Consider the following 23,070-nt stretch of genomic DNA (forward strand, 5'->3'; position numbering starts at 1 on the left):
CAACCTAATTTCTTTTTGTTGGGTTTGGGCCTTGGCCTAACTCAAGTACTGATTTTGGTGGACTTGTGAGCCTACAGCACAACCCAAGTTCTTGGGCTTAAGTTTTGGCCCAAACTTGTTTAAGTTTAAATTCGAAAACTTTGGTCTATTGTTTGATTAAGGGATAATTCTCTTTTTACCCACTAAACTATCACAATTTTCTATAATAATCCTATTAACTTTTTTTTTGTACACAATGACCTCACGAACTATCAAAAAATATCTCATACCCTTAACGTCATAGATGAAATTAGAAAAATAACCAAGTTGCCCCTTCATTTTGGTCAACATAAAAATTTCTCAAGTTGCATGTGGCTTACACATCCATAGGAGGGGTAAATATATCGTGTTTTTATCACGTGACTATCACATAGCAACTTATGGATGGAAACGTTAACAGAAACCTAACGGAAGGGGTGGGGGGTGAGATATTTTTTATAGTTCAGAGGGGAATATTATAGAAAATGATGGTAATTGACAGGGTGAAAAGAGAATTAGCTCTAAATTAAAATATGAATATTTACAAATAAAAATGAAGATTTGTACTCATATCTGGATTATTGACCACTGGTGAGTGGATTACTTATACATTTATCTTCTTGTAATTCATTATATAATTTTATTGTATTATGTTTGTGCAATATTATCTTCGTGTTATGTTCTCCTTCGTGCAATATTATAGTTCATAAAATATGAATCTTCATGCATTGTTATATTTCTGGAAAAAACAAATATGTTGATCATGAGTAGTTAGAGGAACATTAGTTATAAGCAACGATGGCCGTGTCACAAGCACAGACCATACCAACCATCGGCCGGCATAGCATGTGTCATAATACGAGAGAAATAAAAAAGAGATACTCACCTTCGCCTTCGCATCCGTCATTGCCGCTCGCCGTTGCCCGAGTGCGTCGAGTGCCCTAGCCCAAGAGAGAGAGATAAATTATCGGTTAAAACTCACGATCAAGACGCTCCTCCTTTTTGTCAAGGGCCCTCTTTCGATTCAAAACCTTCTAAATAACGCCTATCTCTTTGGTCTGATCTCAAGCCTCTCTATCAACCAGGATAAGTCATACTTCAATCCTCTAACGGTTTCCAACTTTAATACTTAAGGCAACCAATTTAGTTGCACTCTATGATCAGATTCCTGATCAAGTATCTAGGGCTTCCTATAGAGCCTATTTGGTTGCACTCTGTGTTTAATTCTTTGATCAAGTATCTAGGGATTCCTTTAAAGCTTGAGCCCATCCTCTCCTCTCAGGATTGGCAATTTATTGACAAATGTGATTCTAGACTGACTGAACAAAAGGCTAGGCCTCGTCTTGTTCAAGGAGGTCTTGTCAAATTTCTCTTCCTACTTTTTCTGAGTCTTTTGAGCAACTTGCTATGTTGTGGTCATAATTGACTTCATATAAAAAGGCCTTCCTTAGAAAGGTGACGAGGCATTGTTGTTTAGTCAATTGGGATATGGTGTGCAAACTTAAGGTCCATGGTGGGTTAGACATCCTTAACCTCAAATATTTCAATATGACCATTGTGGGGAAATAGGGGCAGAACTATACCATCTTTGGGCTTTACTACAAGAGAAATAGCTCGCTTAAGGAGCCTTCTAGTGTTGCTCTCCCATGTGGTGGGGAACCATTAGGTCGCTCAGGACTTAGTGAGGGTTAACTTCATACCGCCCAAGGACAACTTGATTTGTCTTTAGCAATGTTCCCAATATCGGGATTGGGATCGGTATTGGCTGCTCGTATAGGATCAGATTATATTTTAATTACGTAAAATTCTAAATATTATTTAAAAATACAGAAATTTTTTAAAAATTTAGAAAAAGAAAGGAAAATAAGAAAATAAAAATTACTCATATATGAAGCCTAAAAACTTTTTAAAAAAATCTATTGACTTACTTAAAATTTAAAATTTTAATGAATATTGAGCTATTTTTCCCCCTCACTCTCAAAATTCAAAACTTACTCAAAAATTACTCACATAGACAAGATTCTCATTTTTCTTACTTCTTCCCCCTCTCTTTCCCTTCCCCCTCTCTCTCTTAGGCTCTTAGCAATTAGTGTTGTTGCTTCACCGCAGTAGCAACAGTAGAGGTTGTCGGATCTACTCAGTGCAGGAAGATAGAGGGAATGAGAGGAATTAAAAACTAAAAAAAATAATAAAAAAACTCATTCGAGGTTGTCGAATCTACTCAGTGCAGGAAGAGAGAGAGAGAATGAGGAATTAAAACTGAAAAAAAAAAAACCTCATTCGAGGTCGTCGGATCTTTGTCGAAGAATGTCGCCGAATGTCGAGATCGCCGAAGATTTACTTGATTGCCGTTGGAATAAGTGAGAAAGAAGAGAAAAAGAGAGAGAGAAAGAAAGAAAAAAAAAAGAGAAAAGAGAGAGGCAAATGGAGGGGTGGGGTAGGATCCCACTAGTTTAGGGTGGGATCGGCCGTATCGGCCGATCCTGTCCGAAATGGATCGAGTAAACGGCCGATACCCCAACCGAAACTAGGAACTATGGTCTTTAGACTGATATATAGGTTTTTGATTAATCCTTTTGGTTTAAGGTTCTCTAATGCCTTCGTCAGCTCCAATCAAAGTGACCTCCTCCTTTTGGATACCAGGCCCCTTCTTAGACCAAGATGCTTTATCCCAACGAGCAACCAGAAATTCTTGGATATTGACTCCATCCTGCGGACAAGGTAGAGCTTCCCTAATTTGTGAGGCTCCAATTCCTGGAAATTTTACCTCCTCGCAAGCCTACTCTTCGAGATCTCTTTACTGTCTTCTACACCAGCACAAGTCTAACTGGCCCAACTATCTTTGGCAAACTATTCTTCCCTTTCAAGACTATTCTCTAGCTTGCTACTTTTGAGAGGATTCAGACCAGGGACTTCTCACACTATGCCCCTCTACAACAAGGCCCCAGAGCCAATGGCCCACATCTTCTTTAATTAGGGACTTCTCACAATCAAAGACCTATAGACGCCCACCATCTGCCACCTCTATGATGAGGCCCCAGAGTCAATGGCCAATGTCTTCTTTAGGTGATCCTTTGCTATAAGCTTCTTGGATCACCTCTCTTCTCATCCTAATTCAAGCGAACCCCCTTCTTCTATGCTATATTATTGGTCCCCAAGGAGGTTCACCTATATCGACCCAACCCTCAAAGAGGAGTTGACCTCTTGCTTGGCCTCTTTTTTTGTGACTTATTTGGATGGAAAGGAAGAATAGAATATTCAAGCTTGAAGCTCAGACATCCTCGGGCTACCAAGTCTCCTTCTCACAACTCATATGTTCAGTATATACTGTACTCCAGAGAAGTAACAAACATAATAACAATTATAATTGAGACTTAAATTTGTTTGCAATGAACAACTGAACATAACCGCGAACCTCTACTTCCAAGCAAATAAAGTATCAAATCTAATGTCTGAACACAGCACAAGGAAAATCAAATATCCATAAAATCCTTTAAACTGAAAGAAATTTGGGCATGTAAGTAGGACACCCAAAAGCTAAAAAAGATGATCAGAAGAAAATATTAACTTGCAAAAACTAGGAGTTATTAATACTTAGGATAGACGAGAAACAAGAAAAAAACAAAATTTCGTTAGTATGCCATACGTACTGTGAGCAGCAATTGACAGCATTCCTAATTCATTGATCCATGGCACCTGCAAAGGCCAGAAGATTGCCAAAATGGAGTAAGATAAACAACTTTGTTGCTATGTCACCAGATAGTGATTAGGAACAGAAAGTTTTTTAATCTTCTCCTTAGAAGAGTCCAAACTCTCCACACATATCGATAATAACAAACAGGTGAACATTGGAAAGTTCATTCCATATATACACAAAGAAGCCCCAGTTAGACAGGAACTTCATCTGTGTATGTAGGAAGTATGGTTACAGAAGTGACTTCAGTTGACCGTAAGCCCGGCTGCATCTTTATCGTCTTTTCACTCTTTTCCTCTCATCCATTCAAGAGTTGCCAAAACCCACCATATCTGATATTCAAAACTATTTTATGACTGCATGTGCCTTTTCTTGTGATTTGTTTCAACATTTTTCACTAAAGATAAGCACACCTCATGGTAAGTCCAGTAGGTAGTGCTTAACCAAAGTAGCACAAATAGATAATTGTTCCATCTTGCAGAGAATGGTAAAAGTATTAGTCAAATTGAGTATGCCTAATTGAACAGGCAGGCTTCAGGAAGACAAATGGATTAAACACATTCCCAAGAGTCAAGACCACAGAGATTAGGTATAGGCAAACATCACACCGAATAAAGTATCAACTATGATATGCATGTTAATATTTGCTTGGAGATGTATAACAGCAGTGATAGAAAAGTATTACAAGAATGAAAAAGTTATAGAGATTGGCCTAGGCTCATCAAATTAGCAACAGTAAGGAAAAGTATTTACGATAAGCTAAGAACTTATGGTAGGCAAAAGTATCAACATATTTGACAAGGAACACAGGGTAAAATGGAAGCCATGGAAGGATTTCTTTTCTATAAGCTTCTTTCTTCCCTATTTCAAGAAAATGTTCATGTAGCAATCCTAAGTTTTAACCTGATCCACTTTCTACTAGTGACATAATTCCTGAATTTTCTTTGTAGTTTTCAGCAAACCTCCATTTGATTGGCATAACAAACCGATACTCCATTGTGTTCAAATGCATAATTCTGCAATACCCATAATGTGAAATCCAAATATATGATTAACCAAACCAAGACCACATGTAACTGTTTACCAATACGAACAACAGAATGGCATCTGGAAAGGAAAAAGAAAATTCATGTCAAGGAGTTTGAATCACGAATAAATTATATATACATATACAGGTTTATATCCAAATTCACAGTTTACATCATCCAGAATACAAATAAGAGAAAATGTCAGAATAGCAGCAGTATAGGAAGAAGGAATTAAATATATAGATGAGACTACTAACTGCTTTTGTAAAGCCAGTCATAAACTTTCTGCTCCACACCATAACAATACTATATCCTTGTGTCGGGCACAGCAAGTCAATAATAATACCAACAAAACTGTAAAATAGAATTTTGTAATTTTTAAAATTAAACTTTAAGGCCATCAAATACCAATGAACCTACTGATGAGCCCTGAGAAGCTTCTGCATCAAGCAGGCAGCTTTCATCATAAAGTAGGATAGCAGTCATGACCTTAATTAGGATTCAGAGTAACTGAACTTACGTACTCTGCAACCAAACAATAGGTTAACATACCTTTGAGAACCACAATTGCATGGAATCTTTCTCTCCTCCAAAGGAAATTTATAATTATATGTAAGTTCTTCACCAGCAGATATATGTCTCTTTGCATAAATAAATATCTTTTTGTGTCCCTCAAAAGCGACTACCTTAGTATAGCAGTTTGGCTGCAAAACATGAAATTCATTAACCAAGATCAAAATAGTCCAAGCCACATAGTAATTTCCATTCTGTCGCTCAAATTCATTACCTCACATGAATGATTGATAAATCTAGCTAATCCACCCCGCTTAGTAGCATCAATCTGCAGATGAAAAGATTAATTAAGCGACCTAAAAAAAAACTTGGCAGCTCAAAATATCAAAATCACCCAGGAGAACTAGTATGACAGAGATATATGTCATGAGGTTTCCCAAAAGGTTATGTACAACTAAATGAATAATATTCATTTATCTGGAACTTAAACAGACAACAGGCACCATGTTGACAGGAAGAAAATGGCATACATGTCTTCACATTTCTGAAAACAGTAATCACTCACGAGCAACATAAGAAAGCTAGGAAGAATTTGCAAAAAGAATCCCTTTGGTAAAAAGAACTATTACACATTCATTTCCTGATATTCATACACCTGAGCAACATAAGCAAACTAGGAAAAATTTGCATAAAGTACCATGCCATTTGGGGTGGCAAAGAGAACTATTACACATATTAAGTTCCTGAAATCACAGACTACTCAAACTGGCAAAATAAGCAAGAAGAAAAGGTCAAATTATTTGTCAATAACAGAGCATTAATAGGGAAACTTTAGAATAACAAAAAGCCCCAAGATAGAACATGAACTGAGAGACTGATGCGAACATCAGTGACGTATTACACGGGCACCAATGAAGCACAGGCACCTTGCCTAGGAGGTGTCCGTGTCCGACACATGGGACACGTGTCCGGAGTATCCAAAACTTTTTTAGAAAAAAAAATCAAACACTGCTGGGATACGGGCGGAATTTTAGATAATGTTTAACGGGTCGGGTCGAGTTCGGTCAAATATTGTTAACCCAGATCCAAACCCAATAAGAAAAACTAAAACCCAAATTGTCGTCCTCACCTTCACTGCTGAGCGACGAATCGACGATCCAAGCCCTAAAACCCTCGAGCGGTTGTCGAGCGACGATCCAAGGTGCGACAAGCTGCTGAGCGAGCGCGACGAGATGAGCACGACAAGGACGACAGGTTCTCTCGCTCTCGCTCTCTTCCTCCCTCCCTCCCTCTCTCTCTCTCTCATTCTCTCTCTGTTAATCTTAAATTTAAACTTCTGTTAGTTATTTTAATTCTAATTATGAGATAAATTGTTAGTTATTTTAACTCTAATTAGTGTGATAAACTTTTACTTTAGATGTATCAATAATATATATATTTATTTATTTCGCTATATCCGTGTCCTATATTTTCAAAAAAACCAAGTCTGTATCGTGTCGTGTCCATGTCCCGTGTCTATGCTTCATTGACGGGCATATGTATCAGTGCAATTTCTCCTTTAGGAATTAGTCTTAAGTCAATTACTTTTATTATACATTTGCTATTTATGGTGTTCAAGATTATATTTATTATTTTTTGCAATTGTTTAGTGTTATTTGCTTATTGTCATTTATAATGTTTATATATATGACAACTTTTAAGTTTTAACTCAGTCAGGATTAATAAAGAAATGAAAATTTATGAGATATATCTTCAATATGAGTTTTAGGTGTGAAATCCTAGTTAAGAATGGAAGTGTGAAACCCCATTTATTTTGTCTTTCTAATCATCATTAATTTTTAAATTCTAATGATGTTTCACATCATTTTGGTATTAGAGCTACAATTTTTTAAAATTTAAATCTACTTCAAACCACTTTTTCTACCTTCATCTCCCATTAATCTACCCCTGCTACCCATCTTCCCCAACTTCCTCACTGTTTCCATCGAGTACAGACGGGCCTGCCTCATGGGTTCTATGTCGCTATGCATTTGTCCTTCATTTGATCACTTGCATCACAAACGTCGGATCATCGCAATCTCCTCGTGACTTATACTTTTCTTGATATTTCAACAAATCATTTTTTCCCTAATCCTCCTAATAAATCCTAACTATCCAAGCCTATCTCAAAGTTTGAATTTTAAATTTGTCCAAAATACCAAAATTCTCACTTTCTCCAAATCATTAAACTCAAACCAACCTAAACCTAAACCAACTCAACTCTCATCCACCCAATCTGACTTGTTAACCTTAACCCCCACCTCATACTCACCTGTTAATCTAAAGTCATCTTTAACCTCAACATATCTAAGCCTACCATAACCCCAACTCTATTCCTTCCTTCACCAGATTCCCCGTAGCAAGCAACTTCTCCATCGATGTCAAAGCCGCCAGTATCGCTCTGTACCACCGCTAACGCCATCTTCTCTAAACTCTACTATCTGTTGTCGTCTGCTTGTAGACGCCAACACCCGTCCACCGCCGTCACATCACTATCAACTTCTTTTTTCGTCTTCGTGATCGATACTCTTTCTAAAACTAAAGACAAGTCTTGACATTAGAAAGATTTGAGTGTGAAACCCTAGTTTGAGATTGAAGGTGTGAAATCTATCCCTAAGCATAATGATACTTGGCATGACTAAAGTGACTAGGAATGATAAGAACCCGACAGTACACTACTAGAGCAATACAAGGAAAGTCACAATACACTACTTGAAGTCACTAAGGACAAATCTTACCATTAAGAAGATTTTAGTATGAAACTCTATAGCTTGAGGATGGATGCGTGAAACCTATCTTTGAATATGATGATATTTAGCTTAATCGAAGTGACTTAGAGTGACAGAAAATTGTGGGACTGGAGCAAAATGAATGCTACGGGGGACGCACTCGGCAGAGTCAAATTCTCTCCCACCCGGAGAAAATGATGTGGACATTAGTAACATATTACATGGGCACGAGTATCAGTGCAATTCCTCATTTAAGGAATTATGATACACCTTACTAGAGTCTTTTCTTATTGCATTAGTTATTTATTTTCAAAAAAAAATTTGTAGATCGCGTTCGAACGCCCGTATGCGAACGCCTGCATTAGTTTGCATCTACAGAGAACGTCTTTTGTGCGTTCGAACGCAGTCGACCCCGTTCGAACGCGATCGGCGAAAATCCACTAGAATTAGGGTTAATAATTATTATTTTAGCCTGTTGGCTCGCCTCTATAAAAGTGTGGATGGTAGCCAAAATCATTATGTTGAATGAATATTGGTTTCTATCCTCTCTAGTCTCTCTACCCTAATCTCCCTCCTCCCTCTTCACCAACCAGCCACCTCTACCGTTGGCAAGGTCTCATCTATCTTCTAATCTCCCTCGTCTATCGAGTCCTCTCTCCTCCTCGGGATCTCGACCACTTCTTCCACTTCGTCCTTATCCTTTAAACTACATCAACCATCCACCCTCATCTCCATTATCATCCATAACCCTAACATCCACTCCACCCGTCACCACCACCATCATCCCCACTCTATCGTGTTTTCGTCCCAGTTGTAGTTCGAATCTGCAAAGAGCGTAAATACGAAAAACGTAAATCAGGAAGTTACAGATCGATCAACCTTGGTTTCATAATTTTCTGACTATAGAAGAATATTTGGTGAATATTTTTCATCAGTTGCATGGACTGCTTCCTGCAATCAATCCAGATCTTGAAGGGATCATTCTGTAACCTATCAAATTAATCTTAAATCAATTATTTTTATTATATATTTGTTATTTATTGTGTTTAGGGTGTTATTTACTTATTATCATTTATAAGGTCTATATATAAGCTAATTTTTTACTTAGTCGGGATTAATAAAGAAATAATTTTTTTTTAGATTGATCTCTAATATGAGTTTTGAATGTGAAACCCTAGTTAAGAATGGAAGTAAGTTTTGGATGTGAAACCCTAGTTGAGAATGAAGGTATGCAACTAAAGGGTGAAAACAGATTGGATATGGCTCAACCCACATCTAAATCCATATTTTTTCTCCAAATATTTGATAGATAACAAAAGTTAAAACTATATCCTACCTAAACGAATAACTTTTAAATACAAATCAGATAATTTTTTAATAAAGAATCAAATGTTGAATAAATTATAATTTTTCTTTTGGAAACAATTAACACAAAATATTAAGAGTTTCAAACAAACAAATTATTTGCATATCAAATATATATAAAAATTTAGCAAAATTAATCTCTACAAATAATATAAAACACATCATTAATAACAATATCAATATTCACCATTTAAATAAGCAAACTAAAAACTACAAGCCATTCAAGAAAAATACGAATAAACGGATATACAATATTTGTATCCATTTTTAAAAATTATATTCAACCCAAAACCAAATCTTTTTTGAAAATCTTACCCGTATCCACATCCGGGTCGGATAGAAAATTTTTACCAAAGTTAATCGTACCCATTTTCACCCTAGATGAAACCTTATTTATTTTCTCTTTCTAACCATCATCGTTCTTAGAATCCTGACGATCTCATTGTTTCACATCAAAGGCATTTAAGTTATATTACATAAACTCGATCTAATGTCCAAACTAAACTGCACTGTCTTTTCCATCAACAAATCTATTGTAGCAAATGATCTATACAAAAAATTTAAACCTAACCATTCTGCTAGCTATAGTATAGGCTTCCAACTGGAACTTCAATCTTCAAAATATCAAGAGAAGCACATGTCATGTAACATTCCTATAAATAGCTCATCAAATGTGTATAGTAAGAGCTTGCATCGTAAAAAAACTAATAAAAGCAGAAATAATTTAGTAATATTATGAAAAGAAAAAACAAACTATTCTACTTGCAACTTGCAACACAGACACCTTCTTTGATCCATCTTTTTTCATCAGCTTCTCGACGTGTAATTTAATAAGAAATTTGATATAATTCTCATTCCTTTATACATGTGGTTAGATAGTCACTCTTGTCTTTCATACACAAAAACATTCACAATATGGCCCCTAAGGGCCTAACAATTAACAACTATCATAAAAGGAAAAAAGGAAAACTCTCTACCATCACTACCTGCATTACCAAAAAGTGTGCAATTTGTGCATTATGAATATCTCAATAACACAGCAAACAAATATGAGTAACTCCCGACTTTACATACCTAACTAACAATCAAAGGACAAGCAAAACTAGACACATGGTAAAACTAGTTGACTCCTTTGATAACAACCTAACCATATGGCCTCTGCATCCCCCTGTGATTGAGTCTATGTTTATCAGTGTGACTTTTTGTTCCTCTGATAAACCTTTTACTTTACTAAGTTCTATTGCTTGCTGAGACCTTCGCATACACATGCAGGGAGATACTTTAAATCAATTATAGGAAAAGGTAACCAAAGTAGGATAGGAGAAGTAAAGCCATAGGGAAACTACATCATAAGTAATAACCATTAAGTGTGCAAAGATGCATTAATTAGCAATATTCAACAAGATCATTGACTTAGCAAATAACTAATGCAGTTACTTACAATGTTCACATGGAAAATTAGCCATGTAAAATAGCATTTATGGATCCAACGACTTAAACTTGCATACTTGGAATCTCATCCCCGGAATGGTATCTTATGAAATATATTAATCTAAGATTCATGCATCATCCTGAATCCTACACTTGGAATCCTATCCAAATAGGATGCTATAATATAGAAATGCGCTGAATCAGCAAAGTGCTATTTCACATGAGAATGAGCCACTTTGTGCCAACTGGATGGTCAGCATGTATCATGCCAATGGCTAATCATCACTCCTACTCCATTGGGATGACAACCGTTGCTACAAGTTCAGCAACATTGCATTATCAAACCAACCAGAAATAAATAGCATCATAACATGTGAACCTTGACGGGCTTTGTCAAGGATCATGTAACAAGTTCGTAATAAAACGATCTGATCCTCAATAGAAGTCAAAGCACTGAGAAGTACAAAAGAGATTGATTTTTATCTTTCTTGCAAAGAGAATTCATTATTAATATTCTTTCAAACTAGATGTTATGCAGATGGTGGATTTAGAAAAGATCTATTCTCCCTATCTATCTAATGCATTTTGTAAGAGATAATCAAGCAACCCCAAACCCAAAAAGTGTTTTTTTCTTTCAATTTCTAGACATAATTTCGATAAAAAAAGGCACCAAAAATGATATGAGAAAGTGTCAAGTCAATGGCATTCAACTCTTTCCGGACTGCTTCAAATGCAATACTCATACCTCTATTATTTCACAATTCCAATTCAAGCATCACATCCACAAAATTGTGTGCCTCTAAGTTCCAATGCGTTAGGCAGATTGAGTTAAGAGGTTGAGTAAATAATACATTACTATCAGACGGATTGTATATAAGGAAAATAGAGTAGCTGTGAGACTTCAACAAATTAAAACTGAAAACCTAGCAAGTCACTTAATTTTATGCCGGTAGTTGCTGATTGTATAAAATTTAAATCCGGCCAAAAATTAATTTTAAGAAGATTCATAATAATTAAAAGAATTCAAGAGCAATGTAATGTGAGGTTAACAGTTTTTAGTCAGAATCCAGGCTACAGAATATTGGGTTATACTGGTTAAGCACATTACACTTAAAGCTAACCAACTTATGATCGTGCAAAGTAATAGTTACATTAGACTATGAAAGTTTTAATTCTTCGCTCACCACATAACCATTATCCAACCTAAAGAGGTAATTGCTTCCAATTCCAATCTTTTCGTACTGATGCTCACGTATGTCTGCTATCTGCATGTGAAAAACAGCCAAGATATTGAATAAAACATAAACCATCACAAGATAAAATGTGAACAGGAAAATAGAAGGATTTACCTGACTGCGGATCAATTCACCTACATATTCGATCACAAAATCTTGAGCTTTGATTGGCTCAAGTGCCACAAGCCCCCAATCATGAATCCTGCTCCTCTGGAAACATAATCTCTTTTTTCTTGCCTATAAAGAGTAAATGTATGAGTAAATCCAGAAAATATGGTGATAAACTAAAATAAACATATGATAGCACAACTTTATATAACCTTCAATTGAGGGACTTTTAATAAGTCAACACCTTCTACAGCTGCCTGAAGTTTGCGCAGCTTCACCCTACTGTTTCTTGCAGAATGACCCTTATGACTGGAACTGTTGAACAAGCTAGTTTCAGGACCAAAACAAATGGTCTGAAAACGAATTCCTCTAACGCTAGCCCTGTCAGAAGGAAGAGCATTCTTTGACCATTCACACCACTCCCATCCATTTATAGAAGCTCGAGCACAGCCATCTGACTTGGGGCACGGTACAGAAAGTTTAACTTTCCATTCTGCCACATGTGTATGGTTTCTTTTCTTAACAGAATTTGCTGCTGATAATTTAAAAGCATTAAAAGGTGCTAATTAATCAATTCCCATCTTCTTTTGGGAATTAGATATGCTTTTTTTGTTGACAAAGTTAATAAATGTAAAGTATGAAGAAGAAAGCCATCTCAGTAGGCTGAGAACTTACAACATTTACATACAGAACAAGAGAACTTACAATTCCGGATTCTACTGGAAGAGACTGATGCTGCTGGCTCTTTCTGGATGCTCAAATCACAACCACAATTTTGCACACTTGCATTCTTGTTGAAATCTAAAGTTTCTGCCAACTTAAATGTAGTATTATCAGAAGGTACTTCTTTAAAAGGATCACTGTTAAGAGATGTAACATGATTAGAAAAAATTTGCAATTCAAAATCCTTTTTCACCCTCCCCCCTGTGATACTCCTCAGAATATGTTTTCTTTGCGGACTTAATGTACAATCATCAGCCGTATTATCTTCAACTGTGCCTTGAGAATGCAGCTTACTTGCCAAATATTCCACCTTTCTCGATATTAAATCTTGCGAATCCATTTTCATTATCCTGGGTTCGTGCTTGGATTTACGCATCTTCTGACCTCCAGAGAGGTCCATAGTTTTCCGCGCTTGGACATTTTCTCGCAGACAATGTGATGAAAACCTAGAAATTTTCCTGCCAATTCTTTTCTTCTGATGATATGTATACTTTCTTGAAAATGAGGGTGACTCAACTAATGCAGAGCAATTCAATTGCATTTCGTTTTCTCTAAGTTTCATTGATGTACCAGATGAATCAGAGACATTCCCTTGATGACCACAAAATGAGGCATTCTGGAACAAATGCATGTAAGAAACTAGATTGGTAAAGGTCAAAATAAGAATACTCCTCATTAGCAATAATGTGAATAACATGATAAGAAGTGGAAGGCATTTTATGTAAAATCCCAAACAGCAAAAGCTTGAAAACCATACCTCAAGTGAGTTATTCAGGTTCCACCTGTTGCTGGTTAGATGATGCACACTAGAATCATGGTTTCCCGAAACATTCCATAGGGCAATGCATTTATAAATATCATCAAAAAGAAGAGAAATCCACTCACTGAGAACTTCATCATGTAGCTTCTGCCGGCAAAATGCCAAGGTTGCATACTTTGTTGTTGGTGGAGTAAGCTCATCTGACTGTAAAGGTCGAAAATTTGTTTCCTCAACTACGATCATAGAGACAGATGACTCCTCTGACCCAGGAGGAGGTGGTTCTTCATTATATTCATTATGGCACCCAGTTGAAATGGGTATACCCAACCTTTCAAAGGAACTCGCATAACTGGTAGAGAAAGAACCTGGTGCCACTGGACAGAAAGTGGAAGGGACAATGGGGATCAATTGAAGTCTACCCTCTAGTTAGACAAATATCAGGGGAGATATGAAAAATATTACCATGAGACTGCAGCACTTCACCAGTAACCATTACAATGGGACAGGGCATTTCTCTTGGATGATTGTATCCACTTAATGTAGGACAGTTCTCCTGCAACTAGAAGAAATATTCAATCATTCTCAGTTTGGTTTGATGTATTGAAACCTGCATTTCTAAGTGAACATAATCTGAAAATATTTTATATGAATTCCATAAAGTAGTCTCTTCAATCTCCATGTACCAATCTAGATACATATACTGTATTTTGACAAGCTGTCAAATTGAGTAGATGTCAAAACACGGTTTCTCAACCTTCAGTGGGAAAGAAAAGAGGTATGAATCTAAAATTGCTGCTTGTGCTGGTTTCTCTTCCAGAGCAATAAGTGCAATATCTGCAAGCTCATCCAAAGAAACAGGCCCTATATACAAGCAAATAGATAAGCTTTATGGACTGTGGCACAACTATGTCAGTTTCCATAGCTAGCAAATGTTTTAGCATATTACATAGTCCACTTATGCAGAAAACAGGCAACATATCCAAGTGAAGCAGAGGACACCCTGTAAGAATGCAATTAACAAGATTTTGACTCCATGTAAACAAAGACAGGCAAGCACATATAGTAAACCTCAAATATCAAAGCAATTGAATAGAAGACATTATCACTATTACACTGCAATTGGTTCTGTTTAACTCTATAAATCATCTATTTTATCATACTGGGGAGTATGCACGCCAATTTTCTTTCTTCGAAAGTCAACTTTTCTAGAAATTGCAAAATTTAAGGAAATAGCATGAAAAGAGCATGCACAGTTAAGATATATGAGATTTCATAGTTAAATCACAGTATCAAACAATGTAGAAAATAAATTTGCATATGAATTGATATATAAACAATTAGGTATTAAACCACTGACATAAGGCTAAAAAAAGAAGCGGAAGGAAAAGTTCAGATGAGTGGCAATTACCACAATAATCAAAAGTGATGTTTAGATAAGAATTGATGCAACTCTATATCTTCAACAAGAAAGATTTAATAAAGAAGAAAAGCTTTAAGTAAACGGTCATATGCCAGAAGTAGCCATGGTTAACAAACATACTGTTTTGTTGGAAAAACTGACCTTATTTGGAATATTTTCTACTGCCAAGCATAAAATATTTGTAAGTTCTTCTTTGATAACACTCTCGAAATATTCAAACAAAGAATCTTTTGCTGATACATATAGCGCATTCTCCACATTTTTCCGAATATCAGCAATGGCGCCAGAAAATAAATTAGCACGTGATACGCTATGAATCTTAGTCTTCACTTTATATGTAACCATCTCAATAGAGCAGGGCAGTTTTGGTGGATGATGATAATCACTAACATCAATTATTTCCTGCAATTAAAATTAAATTCCAATCATGCTATATTTTAGATTAATGTAGTAAAATGATGCATATTAAATTACTATTTACAACCAAAATTCTAGGAAACCCTCAAAGAATAGAGTGTCAACTTCCATAAATACCACATTTGATATATTTTATTCTATTTATGCGGCAAGTAGGCAACATACTGAAGATTTAAACTGAAAAGGTTTTGAGTCTGTCTAGACAAGACAAGCGAGCACAAAAAGAGTGGCATTAGTAAGCCCACTCTCTTGTCTCCCGAGTCAAAAGTTGTCAATAGCCTAGGGGAACTGTAGAAATTTTGTTATAGAGTAAATGGGCAGAGCTCAGATAACTGTACAAGTTCAGAGCACTAACAACAACATGCAGACTACGGATAGATGAAATTTTCAAAGTTGAATAAAAGAATGCTGAAAAGAATAGAGGCATATAGAATTTCAGATTTAAACAACCCATTGCTAATCAAATAAAACAATAAAAGGAGGAACGAGAAAATGTTTAGCTAAGTGACAGATCAAACGGCAAAAACAGGTGATGTCCAGATAATAATTGATGTAGCTTTATCTCTCCAACAATATTCGATAAAAGGAAGAAATGTTAAAACTAAAAGATCATATGCTAGAAGAGCAAACATGGCAAGTATGACTCATTGGTAAAAGTTATCTTATTTACATTATTTTCTATTGCCAAGTAGGGATGGTTATGCCGAAGGTACGTGCCGCCCCAATCTTTGTCACTGAACGACACGGGACGTGCTGATCAACAAAACCCTGCGTGCCACTAACATGCATTCGCACGCCCCTGCATGCCACTGACACGTATTGGCATGTAATGGCATGCCTCTGGCACACATCTAATAAAATTTTAAAGGTGTTTAGAGATATTTTTAATGTCTTTGATATTACTATCATTAATTTTTTGTTTAAATATATGTATTTAAGCATACATCAGAGTATTTATTCTTACATTATTTTTGTAAATTGCTTATTTTACTAAAGATATAGTAATAGCCAAATAGAAACATTATTCAACACATAATATGATTAAATACATTCATTTTGATAGAAATTTTACAGTTATGAAATTTTACAAATCACACCCTATATTTTACCTATTTTATAATTCACACTACGTCTTTAAGAATTTTGTAGCCCAACTCTTCTTTTTTCTATAATTTATATTTAACACCCTAAATTAACATGAATGATATCAGCAAAGGAATATTCAGATATAATATACTAAATATTTTATAAAATACCCGATACACCTTACTCTCCTTCATCCTCTCATTCTCTCTCATCTTTCCTATAAAATTGGTATAAGATGAGGGAAAAGAAAGAAAAAAAAAAAATGGGAGAGATGAGGAAAGATAGTGGCAGTGGCGACTACGGGAGAAGGTGGTTGGGAAAAGATAAAAGAAGATGATGGAGGGGTAGAGAAAAATAGTATAGAGGTGTGAGTACTTTGATTAATATCAGTTAGTCAAAATAACATCAAGATATTAAATAAAAATTATAGAAGAAAATGAGTGGGCGGGTTACAAAATACTTAAAGACGGAGTGTGAATTATAAAATTAAAAAAATATAGGGTGTGATTTATAAAATTCCCTAATAAATAAATCAATATCTAATTAAACATAATACATAGTTAATATAACATGTTCCTATATCAATTTTGACTCAATTTGAAAGAATTCGACATATTAATTTTATATTTTTTAAAATTTAAAGAAAATATAATAATAATAAAACTTTAGCTAAAAATTATAAAATTTGAGTTAAAATCAACTTAGATAGAGTTAATATAATGTACCAATTTTGATCCATTTTGAATAGATTTAACATATTAATTTTGAATTATTTTTAAATTTAGGAGAATTTTTGGGGGGAATAAAGTTATCGCTTCGATTCTGTATTTAAAGAGTATTTTCTATAGATCTGGCAGCAAAATGCTATATGTAGAAAGATGCTTAGAAATAATAGATCTAGCAAAAATTGAGCTACATCTATCATTTGTACACCCTAACTAATTTTTAAAGTGTAAAAAGAAATAATAAAAAACCAATGTCGATAGGCATAGGTCGGCATGACAGTGCAAGTCGACACAAGTCGGCACAGCCCAGCACGGGTCTGTGCCACTAGCACAATCCATTTCAAGTGCCTTCCATCAGCACTGCCATCTCTGCTGCCAAGCATAATAGACTTCTCTGTTTCTCTTTAATATATGCAAAATATTCAAAAACAGAAGCTTTTACTAACACAAATAGTGTACTTTCCACATCTTGCCATATATCACTTAAGGCACCAGAAAATATATTGGTGCTACACTAATATGCTTTGTCTTCACTTGATCTGCAGCAAAACTAATTTTTGAAGTTAATAGGGAGTAGGAAGAAATATCTACACTTCTCACTCCATGTTCAAACACAGGTGGAAACTTCATCTCACTAAGAGAAGTTTCTGACTTGAGAACCACTCAGAAAACTATAAGTAGATGAAAATATGTAACACAAAGAGAGTCAACAAGACAAAGACTGATAATAAAAAAACATAGCGGTTTACTTCATGTAACAGGAAAGAGGAAATAAACGACCTTTTTTGCTACTAAACAAGACTCACAATCATAATTTTAGTGTAGAAAATTAGATAGCAAAACCAGAAAAACTCAATATAAAAAAATCATAATAACAGAAACTTTTCTTTCATAATATTTAACATCTTATCTATCTCACCTCAGTACTGAGTCCTAGCCTAAGTTTCTTCTGGGCCATCTTTGAGCCAAAAATCTCAGGCGTGATGTTACTGATAATTTCATCAATTAACACCCGACGAGCAGATTTCATTATTGCAGAATGCAGCTGAAAAGAGATATCTTGAGATATGGTATTTATGGAACTAATTAAAGAATCATTATAAAATCTGGTAACCCCAGATTTTAGGGAAGCTCTGGATGTACTCTGCATGCCTCTGCCCCATAGATCAATCAACATTGCAAGAGTAATTGGGCCAAACTTGTTATTCACATGGTATATCTGCAGAAATATGAAATATTACGAGATTAGATAGAAGGTAGAAGGTAGAACGTAGAACAATTAAAATATGAACTGTCATCTTGAAAAAATAAAAGGAAAAACTTTCAGTTGGAAAGAGCTAAGAGGCAGGCATGAACAATGTAACTTTTAAGAAAAGAGAAAAGAAAAGGAAAAAAATTTAGTTGGAAAGAGCTAAGAGGCAGGCATGAACAATGTACCTTTTAAGAAAAGAACAATATCCTATTCCTATCATGCCTCTCAAAATCGATTAATATTTTCTTACCATCAAGGAATCACGAAGATAACTGTTATGATGCCAAAAACGAAGTTCTGCAAGAGAATGTGGTCCATGTCTTCTACCTTTCTCGTCATGAAAAATCCAGCACAACTCTTCGCCTGATGATGACTGATTCAAAAAAAATTCACTAATCAAATTAATGTTAACAAGTATAAGAACATTCTAGCAGTTAAGAAATGGGCATTAGAATATTAACAGGTTTAATAACAATGCTGAAAATACAAAAAAAGTATCCATTTACCAGCAAAGAACAGCATATATCTGTAACCACTAGCAGATTGTTTAAGATAATATTTGTGCTTACATTTTGCAGTTTCAAACCTTTAGCTCCATAAGCATCATCATGTTCGGATCGTATTTGTTGTTTCAGAAGTAAAAGTGAATTGTCAACAAGATACCCCTGTTCAGAGAATTCAGTCCAATGGCTGGAAGCCTGACTTGATTCATTCTGCTTTGAAGTCGAAGAAGCAACACGTTCACTATGGAATTGCCTTAAAAATTTCAAAGGTCTATGATTCTCATCTACCATAGGACAATTTGGAAGATCTTCAGGCAGAAACCCAGTAGATAAACCCTCAAATAGCTGTTTCGGGAAGTAAGGCCCACAATACTGGCCATGCTTGTTAATGTATGTACATCCATCCCGAGGAAAGAACTGAGAATATCGACCACCACTTCTGTCCTGGCCTCCTTTACTACTCACTGTGTATCGCCGCCACCTCTCACAGTTCCTACCTGTGGACTGAAAATTTCCTATCCTTGCAACATATGAGCTGGTTGTGTCCATTGGGATACTAGATGGCTGATTAGACTCATCTGAAAAACTGATCAGATAATTCCAAATGAAATTAGAACATGCAAACACAAATAGTTAAGAGGAAGGAGCAGAAAAGGAAAAAGAAAACAAAGCATAAAGTGTTTGAATGACCAGAAAGACAGAAACTAAAAGTTGAATTCAAAATTTGGATATGCATTCTTCAGAATGACAATCAAAGGCTGTGAAAGCTTACATCCTGGAAAAACAGGTCTAAACACATCCTTTAATTGCTAACTTGCAGTCATCAACAAAATTATTCTAATAAAATCAAATTTAGAGCAATAATTTGTAATAAATAAAAGAAACCATTGAGGTAGCCATTGTTTATAGCTTACCTGAACAGCAATGAACTTGCACGGAAGCCTAGGATCTTATGCATTTCAGGTTAAACACCTCCTATTTTCTACCTTTAGTTACATAGTCCACATGTTTGAAGCTACACCTTTATGAAGCAAAGCCTTATGTCCTTTTAATTAAAATGCACAAATTTTGAAGTCATAGAGTAACACTGAGAAATACAAATTTAAAGAAAAGCATAAAGGGAGAAAGTAAGAGAAAGAACTTTGAATGTTAAGAGAAGGGTTATGCTATTCATAAGACATAAGATGCAAAATCTTTTCTTTCATTCCCTGTATGAATGGACAATTTCATTAAGGACAGCATAAATGGAAAAGTAAAACACTGGCCTCTGAATAAACAACTATGATGTTCCACATAGACATGTTTTATGAAAAATTTATTTATTTATTTATCACTTGAATAGTAGAATACTAACATCTGACATGCGTGCAAATGTCAATAACCAAAGCACATGCACATGTTTTATGAAAAATAATTAACCCATTTATCACATGAATAGTAGAATGCTGACATCTGACATGCATGCAGATAAGTCAACAACAAAAGCAAAATTAGGCACCTTCACTAAGTGATATCAACCAAAAATGATAATATACAAGGATGACAACAGAAGTACTAGTTGAATGCACAAACACACATTGGCATATCTTCATGCAAGATTCCATACAGGCATATATACATAAACATATTTATATCATGGATGGGCAGAGAGACGATGGGAATCTTAAGTGTTGCCGGATAACAATTATGATCATGATAGCATAAATAGAGGCAGAAAAAAGGAAAGTATCAAAGCCAGATAAGGTTTTTCATACTGAAGTATAATGAAGAAATATGAAGTTGCATGCTCAAATAGATACAAGTAAGCATAAAGGAAAAAGATGGTTTCAGCGTTATATAATGCAGGACCCCAATTTAAAGAATCAGACGTGGTCAATCTTCAGGATATAGTTACAAGTGCACATTTTCTTTCAACCACCTTATACATGAAAGAGTTTTGCAAAGGAAATATCTAAGATGTTGTTTCAGAAGTTAATCCAGCTCTCCACTAAAAGGAAAGCAAATAAAAGCACACATACAATAGAATAGATAGATGCATCTCTGTTTTAAATTAATCCATCATAAAAAGAATTAGCAAGTCGGGCACCTCACCAGAAGACAGATGGCCTTATAAGAATTTGATAAAAACATAGCTTACAATGTGTTTTGGCAAAGCCAAGTATCAAAACCATAGATGGCCTATGTGGTAAGCTAGTAGCCATCTACGCGCACGTCTAGACTGAAATGCAGTGCATCAAAATTATCTTTCTCATCTTGTGTCAGGTTACTGAGTGTCATTTAACTTATGCACAGACTAATTGTTTTACGAGCATAATAGAAGGCAACGAAGTGCTAAAAAGAGTATACAAAACTACTGAGAGCACTAAAAAGAATTGTGAGTGATTTAAGGAAAGTAAAAGAAGAACAAAAAATTCATATTGCCTGCATACGCTTGTATCCACCATTTGCCTATTGAAAACAAACAAGGAAATAAGTAAAAGTATACAAAATGATGTGTTTACCTCTTCTGGCAGGTTTCGGCACCTAGTGAATCCCCTAATATCATCAATTAAAACCATGAAATGGTTAACAATTATAACAGCATGCTTAGATAGTTCTCAAGGCTGAGTTTACATCTATGCGCAAGTTACTGGCAATGGGTTGACTAACATGATAGCAATTTCATTGAATCATATTGAACTTTAAATGGGTCCCTTTGACAGTATGTGCAAGTTACGCTCCAATAATGATAGAAATTACATTGACAGGTACAACGGTGAATACGACAAGAACTGACTTTTATGTACCCAAAAAAGAGAGAGAGAGAGAGAGAGAATTGTCCATGATAATAAACACATCCTGCATGCAAGCCTATGCATGAGTTACTCAACCTTCAGGATCACACCCTGATCCAAACAATTATCATAAATATGCAATAAAAATATTCTGAATACAACCGTCTCTGTAGTTATTTTACACAAACCAAGAGCACAGGAGCCACCATCAAACATGAGTAGAAAGAAGACATGAGGCATGATCATCTTGGACAATCTTACACCCTGAATAGAGGTAAATTACATTGACAGGTACGACAATGAATACGACAATAGCTGATTTTACGTACCCAAAAGAAGCAAAAGAATTTTCCGTGATAACGAAAAGATCTTGCATGCAAGCCATGGCCTTTGTGATCACGCTCTGATCAAGACAATTATCATAAATACGTAAAGAAAATGTTATGAACAAAACGATCTCGGCAGTTATTCTAAACAAACCGTGAGCACAAGGATCCACCATCTAACATGACTACAAAGAAGGCATGAGGCACGATAATCTTGGAAGATCGTACACCCTGAATAGAGAGGATGGTGACAGAAGTGGAGGTAAGACGTGACTTGGCATCTTATTACACCAGACATAAAACACAGTTATCTACGTAAGAAGCATCAAAACAGAGGGAGAAAGGAAGTAATCATTGGCAGAAAACCCTAATTCCAACTTGTTCGGCGAGATTTCACAATAAAATAATAGATATCGATCAAGCATGCTTCGCGAGATTTCTAGAAAGTAATAAGGCATATAAGAGAAAATAAACTTTATTGATCCATACGCGATCTGTGTGCTTTTCTTGGAATATTTTCTTAGATTCCTAAACGAGGCATGGATTATATGAAAACAAGCGAAAGATGGAGAAAAATGTCTCACCAAGTCCGCGGGGGGTGAACGGGCCGTCGAGGATTCATGAGGGAGAAGGGAAGATCAGACCACGATCTTGCTCTGCTTCCGAGATGACGGGGTAAATCGACAAGAATCTAGCTACTCTAGGGTTTTACAGAGGAGGAGGAGGAGGATGAGATGAGAAGAGATGAGACGCTACGGAGAAGGAAGAGGAAGGAGGGGTGGGGGCGACGCTAGCTATGAGGTACGAGAGGAGGGACGAAGCGAAGCGAGATACGCGTGAGAAAAAAAGATGGTAGAAAGGGGAAGAAGTAACGGAAGAGGAGGTGGGATTTCTAAAAGCGCATTTATTTCCTCTCTCTGGGAG

The 23,070-nt window shown here is 35.7% G+C and overlaps 1 protein-coding gene across 2 annotated transcripts in view; it reads right to left on the reverse strand.

Moving 5' to 3' along the window:
* The window catches only part of LOC140778370 (histone-lysine N-methyltransferase ATXR7), a 32,931-nt gene extending 9,861 nt beyond the window's left edge, over nucleotides 1-23,070 (reverse strand). Inside the window, exons 1-16 of one of the 2 annotated variants that reach the window (XM_073123045.1) lie at nucleotides 22,731-23,070; nucleotides 22,301-22,377; nucleotides 22,150-22,223; nucleotides 19,113-19,632; nucleotides 18,794-18,916; nucleotides 18,211-18,510; nucleotides 15,205-15,465; nucleotides 14,106-14,196; nucleotides 13,641-14,017; nucleotides 12,866-13,499; nucleotides 12,373-12,695; nucleotides 12,167-12,289; nucleotides 12,002-12,082; nucleotides 5,528-5,581; nucleotides 5,293-5,444; nucleotides 3,669-4,819 (exon numbers count right to left, since the gene is read on the reverse strand). In XM_073123045.1, coding sequence (XP_072979146.1) covers nucleotides 4,666-4,819; nucleotides 5,293-5,444; nucleotides 5,528-5,581; nucleotides 12,002-12,082; nucleotides 12,167-12,289; nucleotides 12,373-12,695; nucleotides 12,866-13,499; nucleotides 13,641-14,017; nucleotides 14,106-14,196; nucleotides 15,205-15,465; nucleotides 18,211-18,510; nucleotides 18,794-18,916; nucleotides 19,113-19,632; nucleotides 22,150-22,205 — 3,249 coding nt within the window. In that variant the 5' untranslated portion in view covers nucleotides 22,206-22,223; nucleotides 22,301-22,377; nucleotides 22,731-23,070 and the 3' untranslated portion in view covers nucleotides 3,669-4,665. Of the gene's footprint in view, nucleotides 1-3,668; nucleotides 4,820-5,292; nucleotides 5,445-5,527; nucleotides 5,582-12,001; nucleotides 12,083-12,166; nucleotides 12,290-12,372; nucleotides 12,696-12,865; nucleotides 13,500-13,640; nucleotides 14,018-14,105; nucleotides 14,203-15,204; nucleotides 15,466-18,210; nucleotides 18,511-18,793; nucleotides 18,917-19,112; nucleotides 19,633-22,149; nucleotides 22,224-22,300; nucleotides 22,378-22,730 lie in introns of both variants that reach the window. The other variant, XM_073123046.1, reaches the window with a different exon arrangement.

The sequence above is a fragment of the Typha angustifolia genome, chromosome 15 (genome assembly GCF_048772165.1).
Source record: "Typha angustifolia cultivar Huaian chromosome 15, ASM4877216v1, whole genome shotgun sequence".
Lineage (NCBI taxonomy): Eukaryota > Viridiplantae > Streptophyta > Magnoliopsida > Poales > Typhaceae > Typha > Typha angustifolia.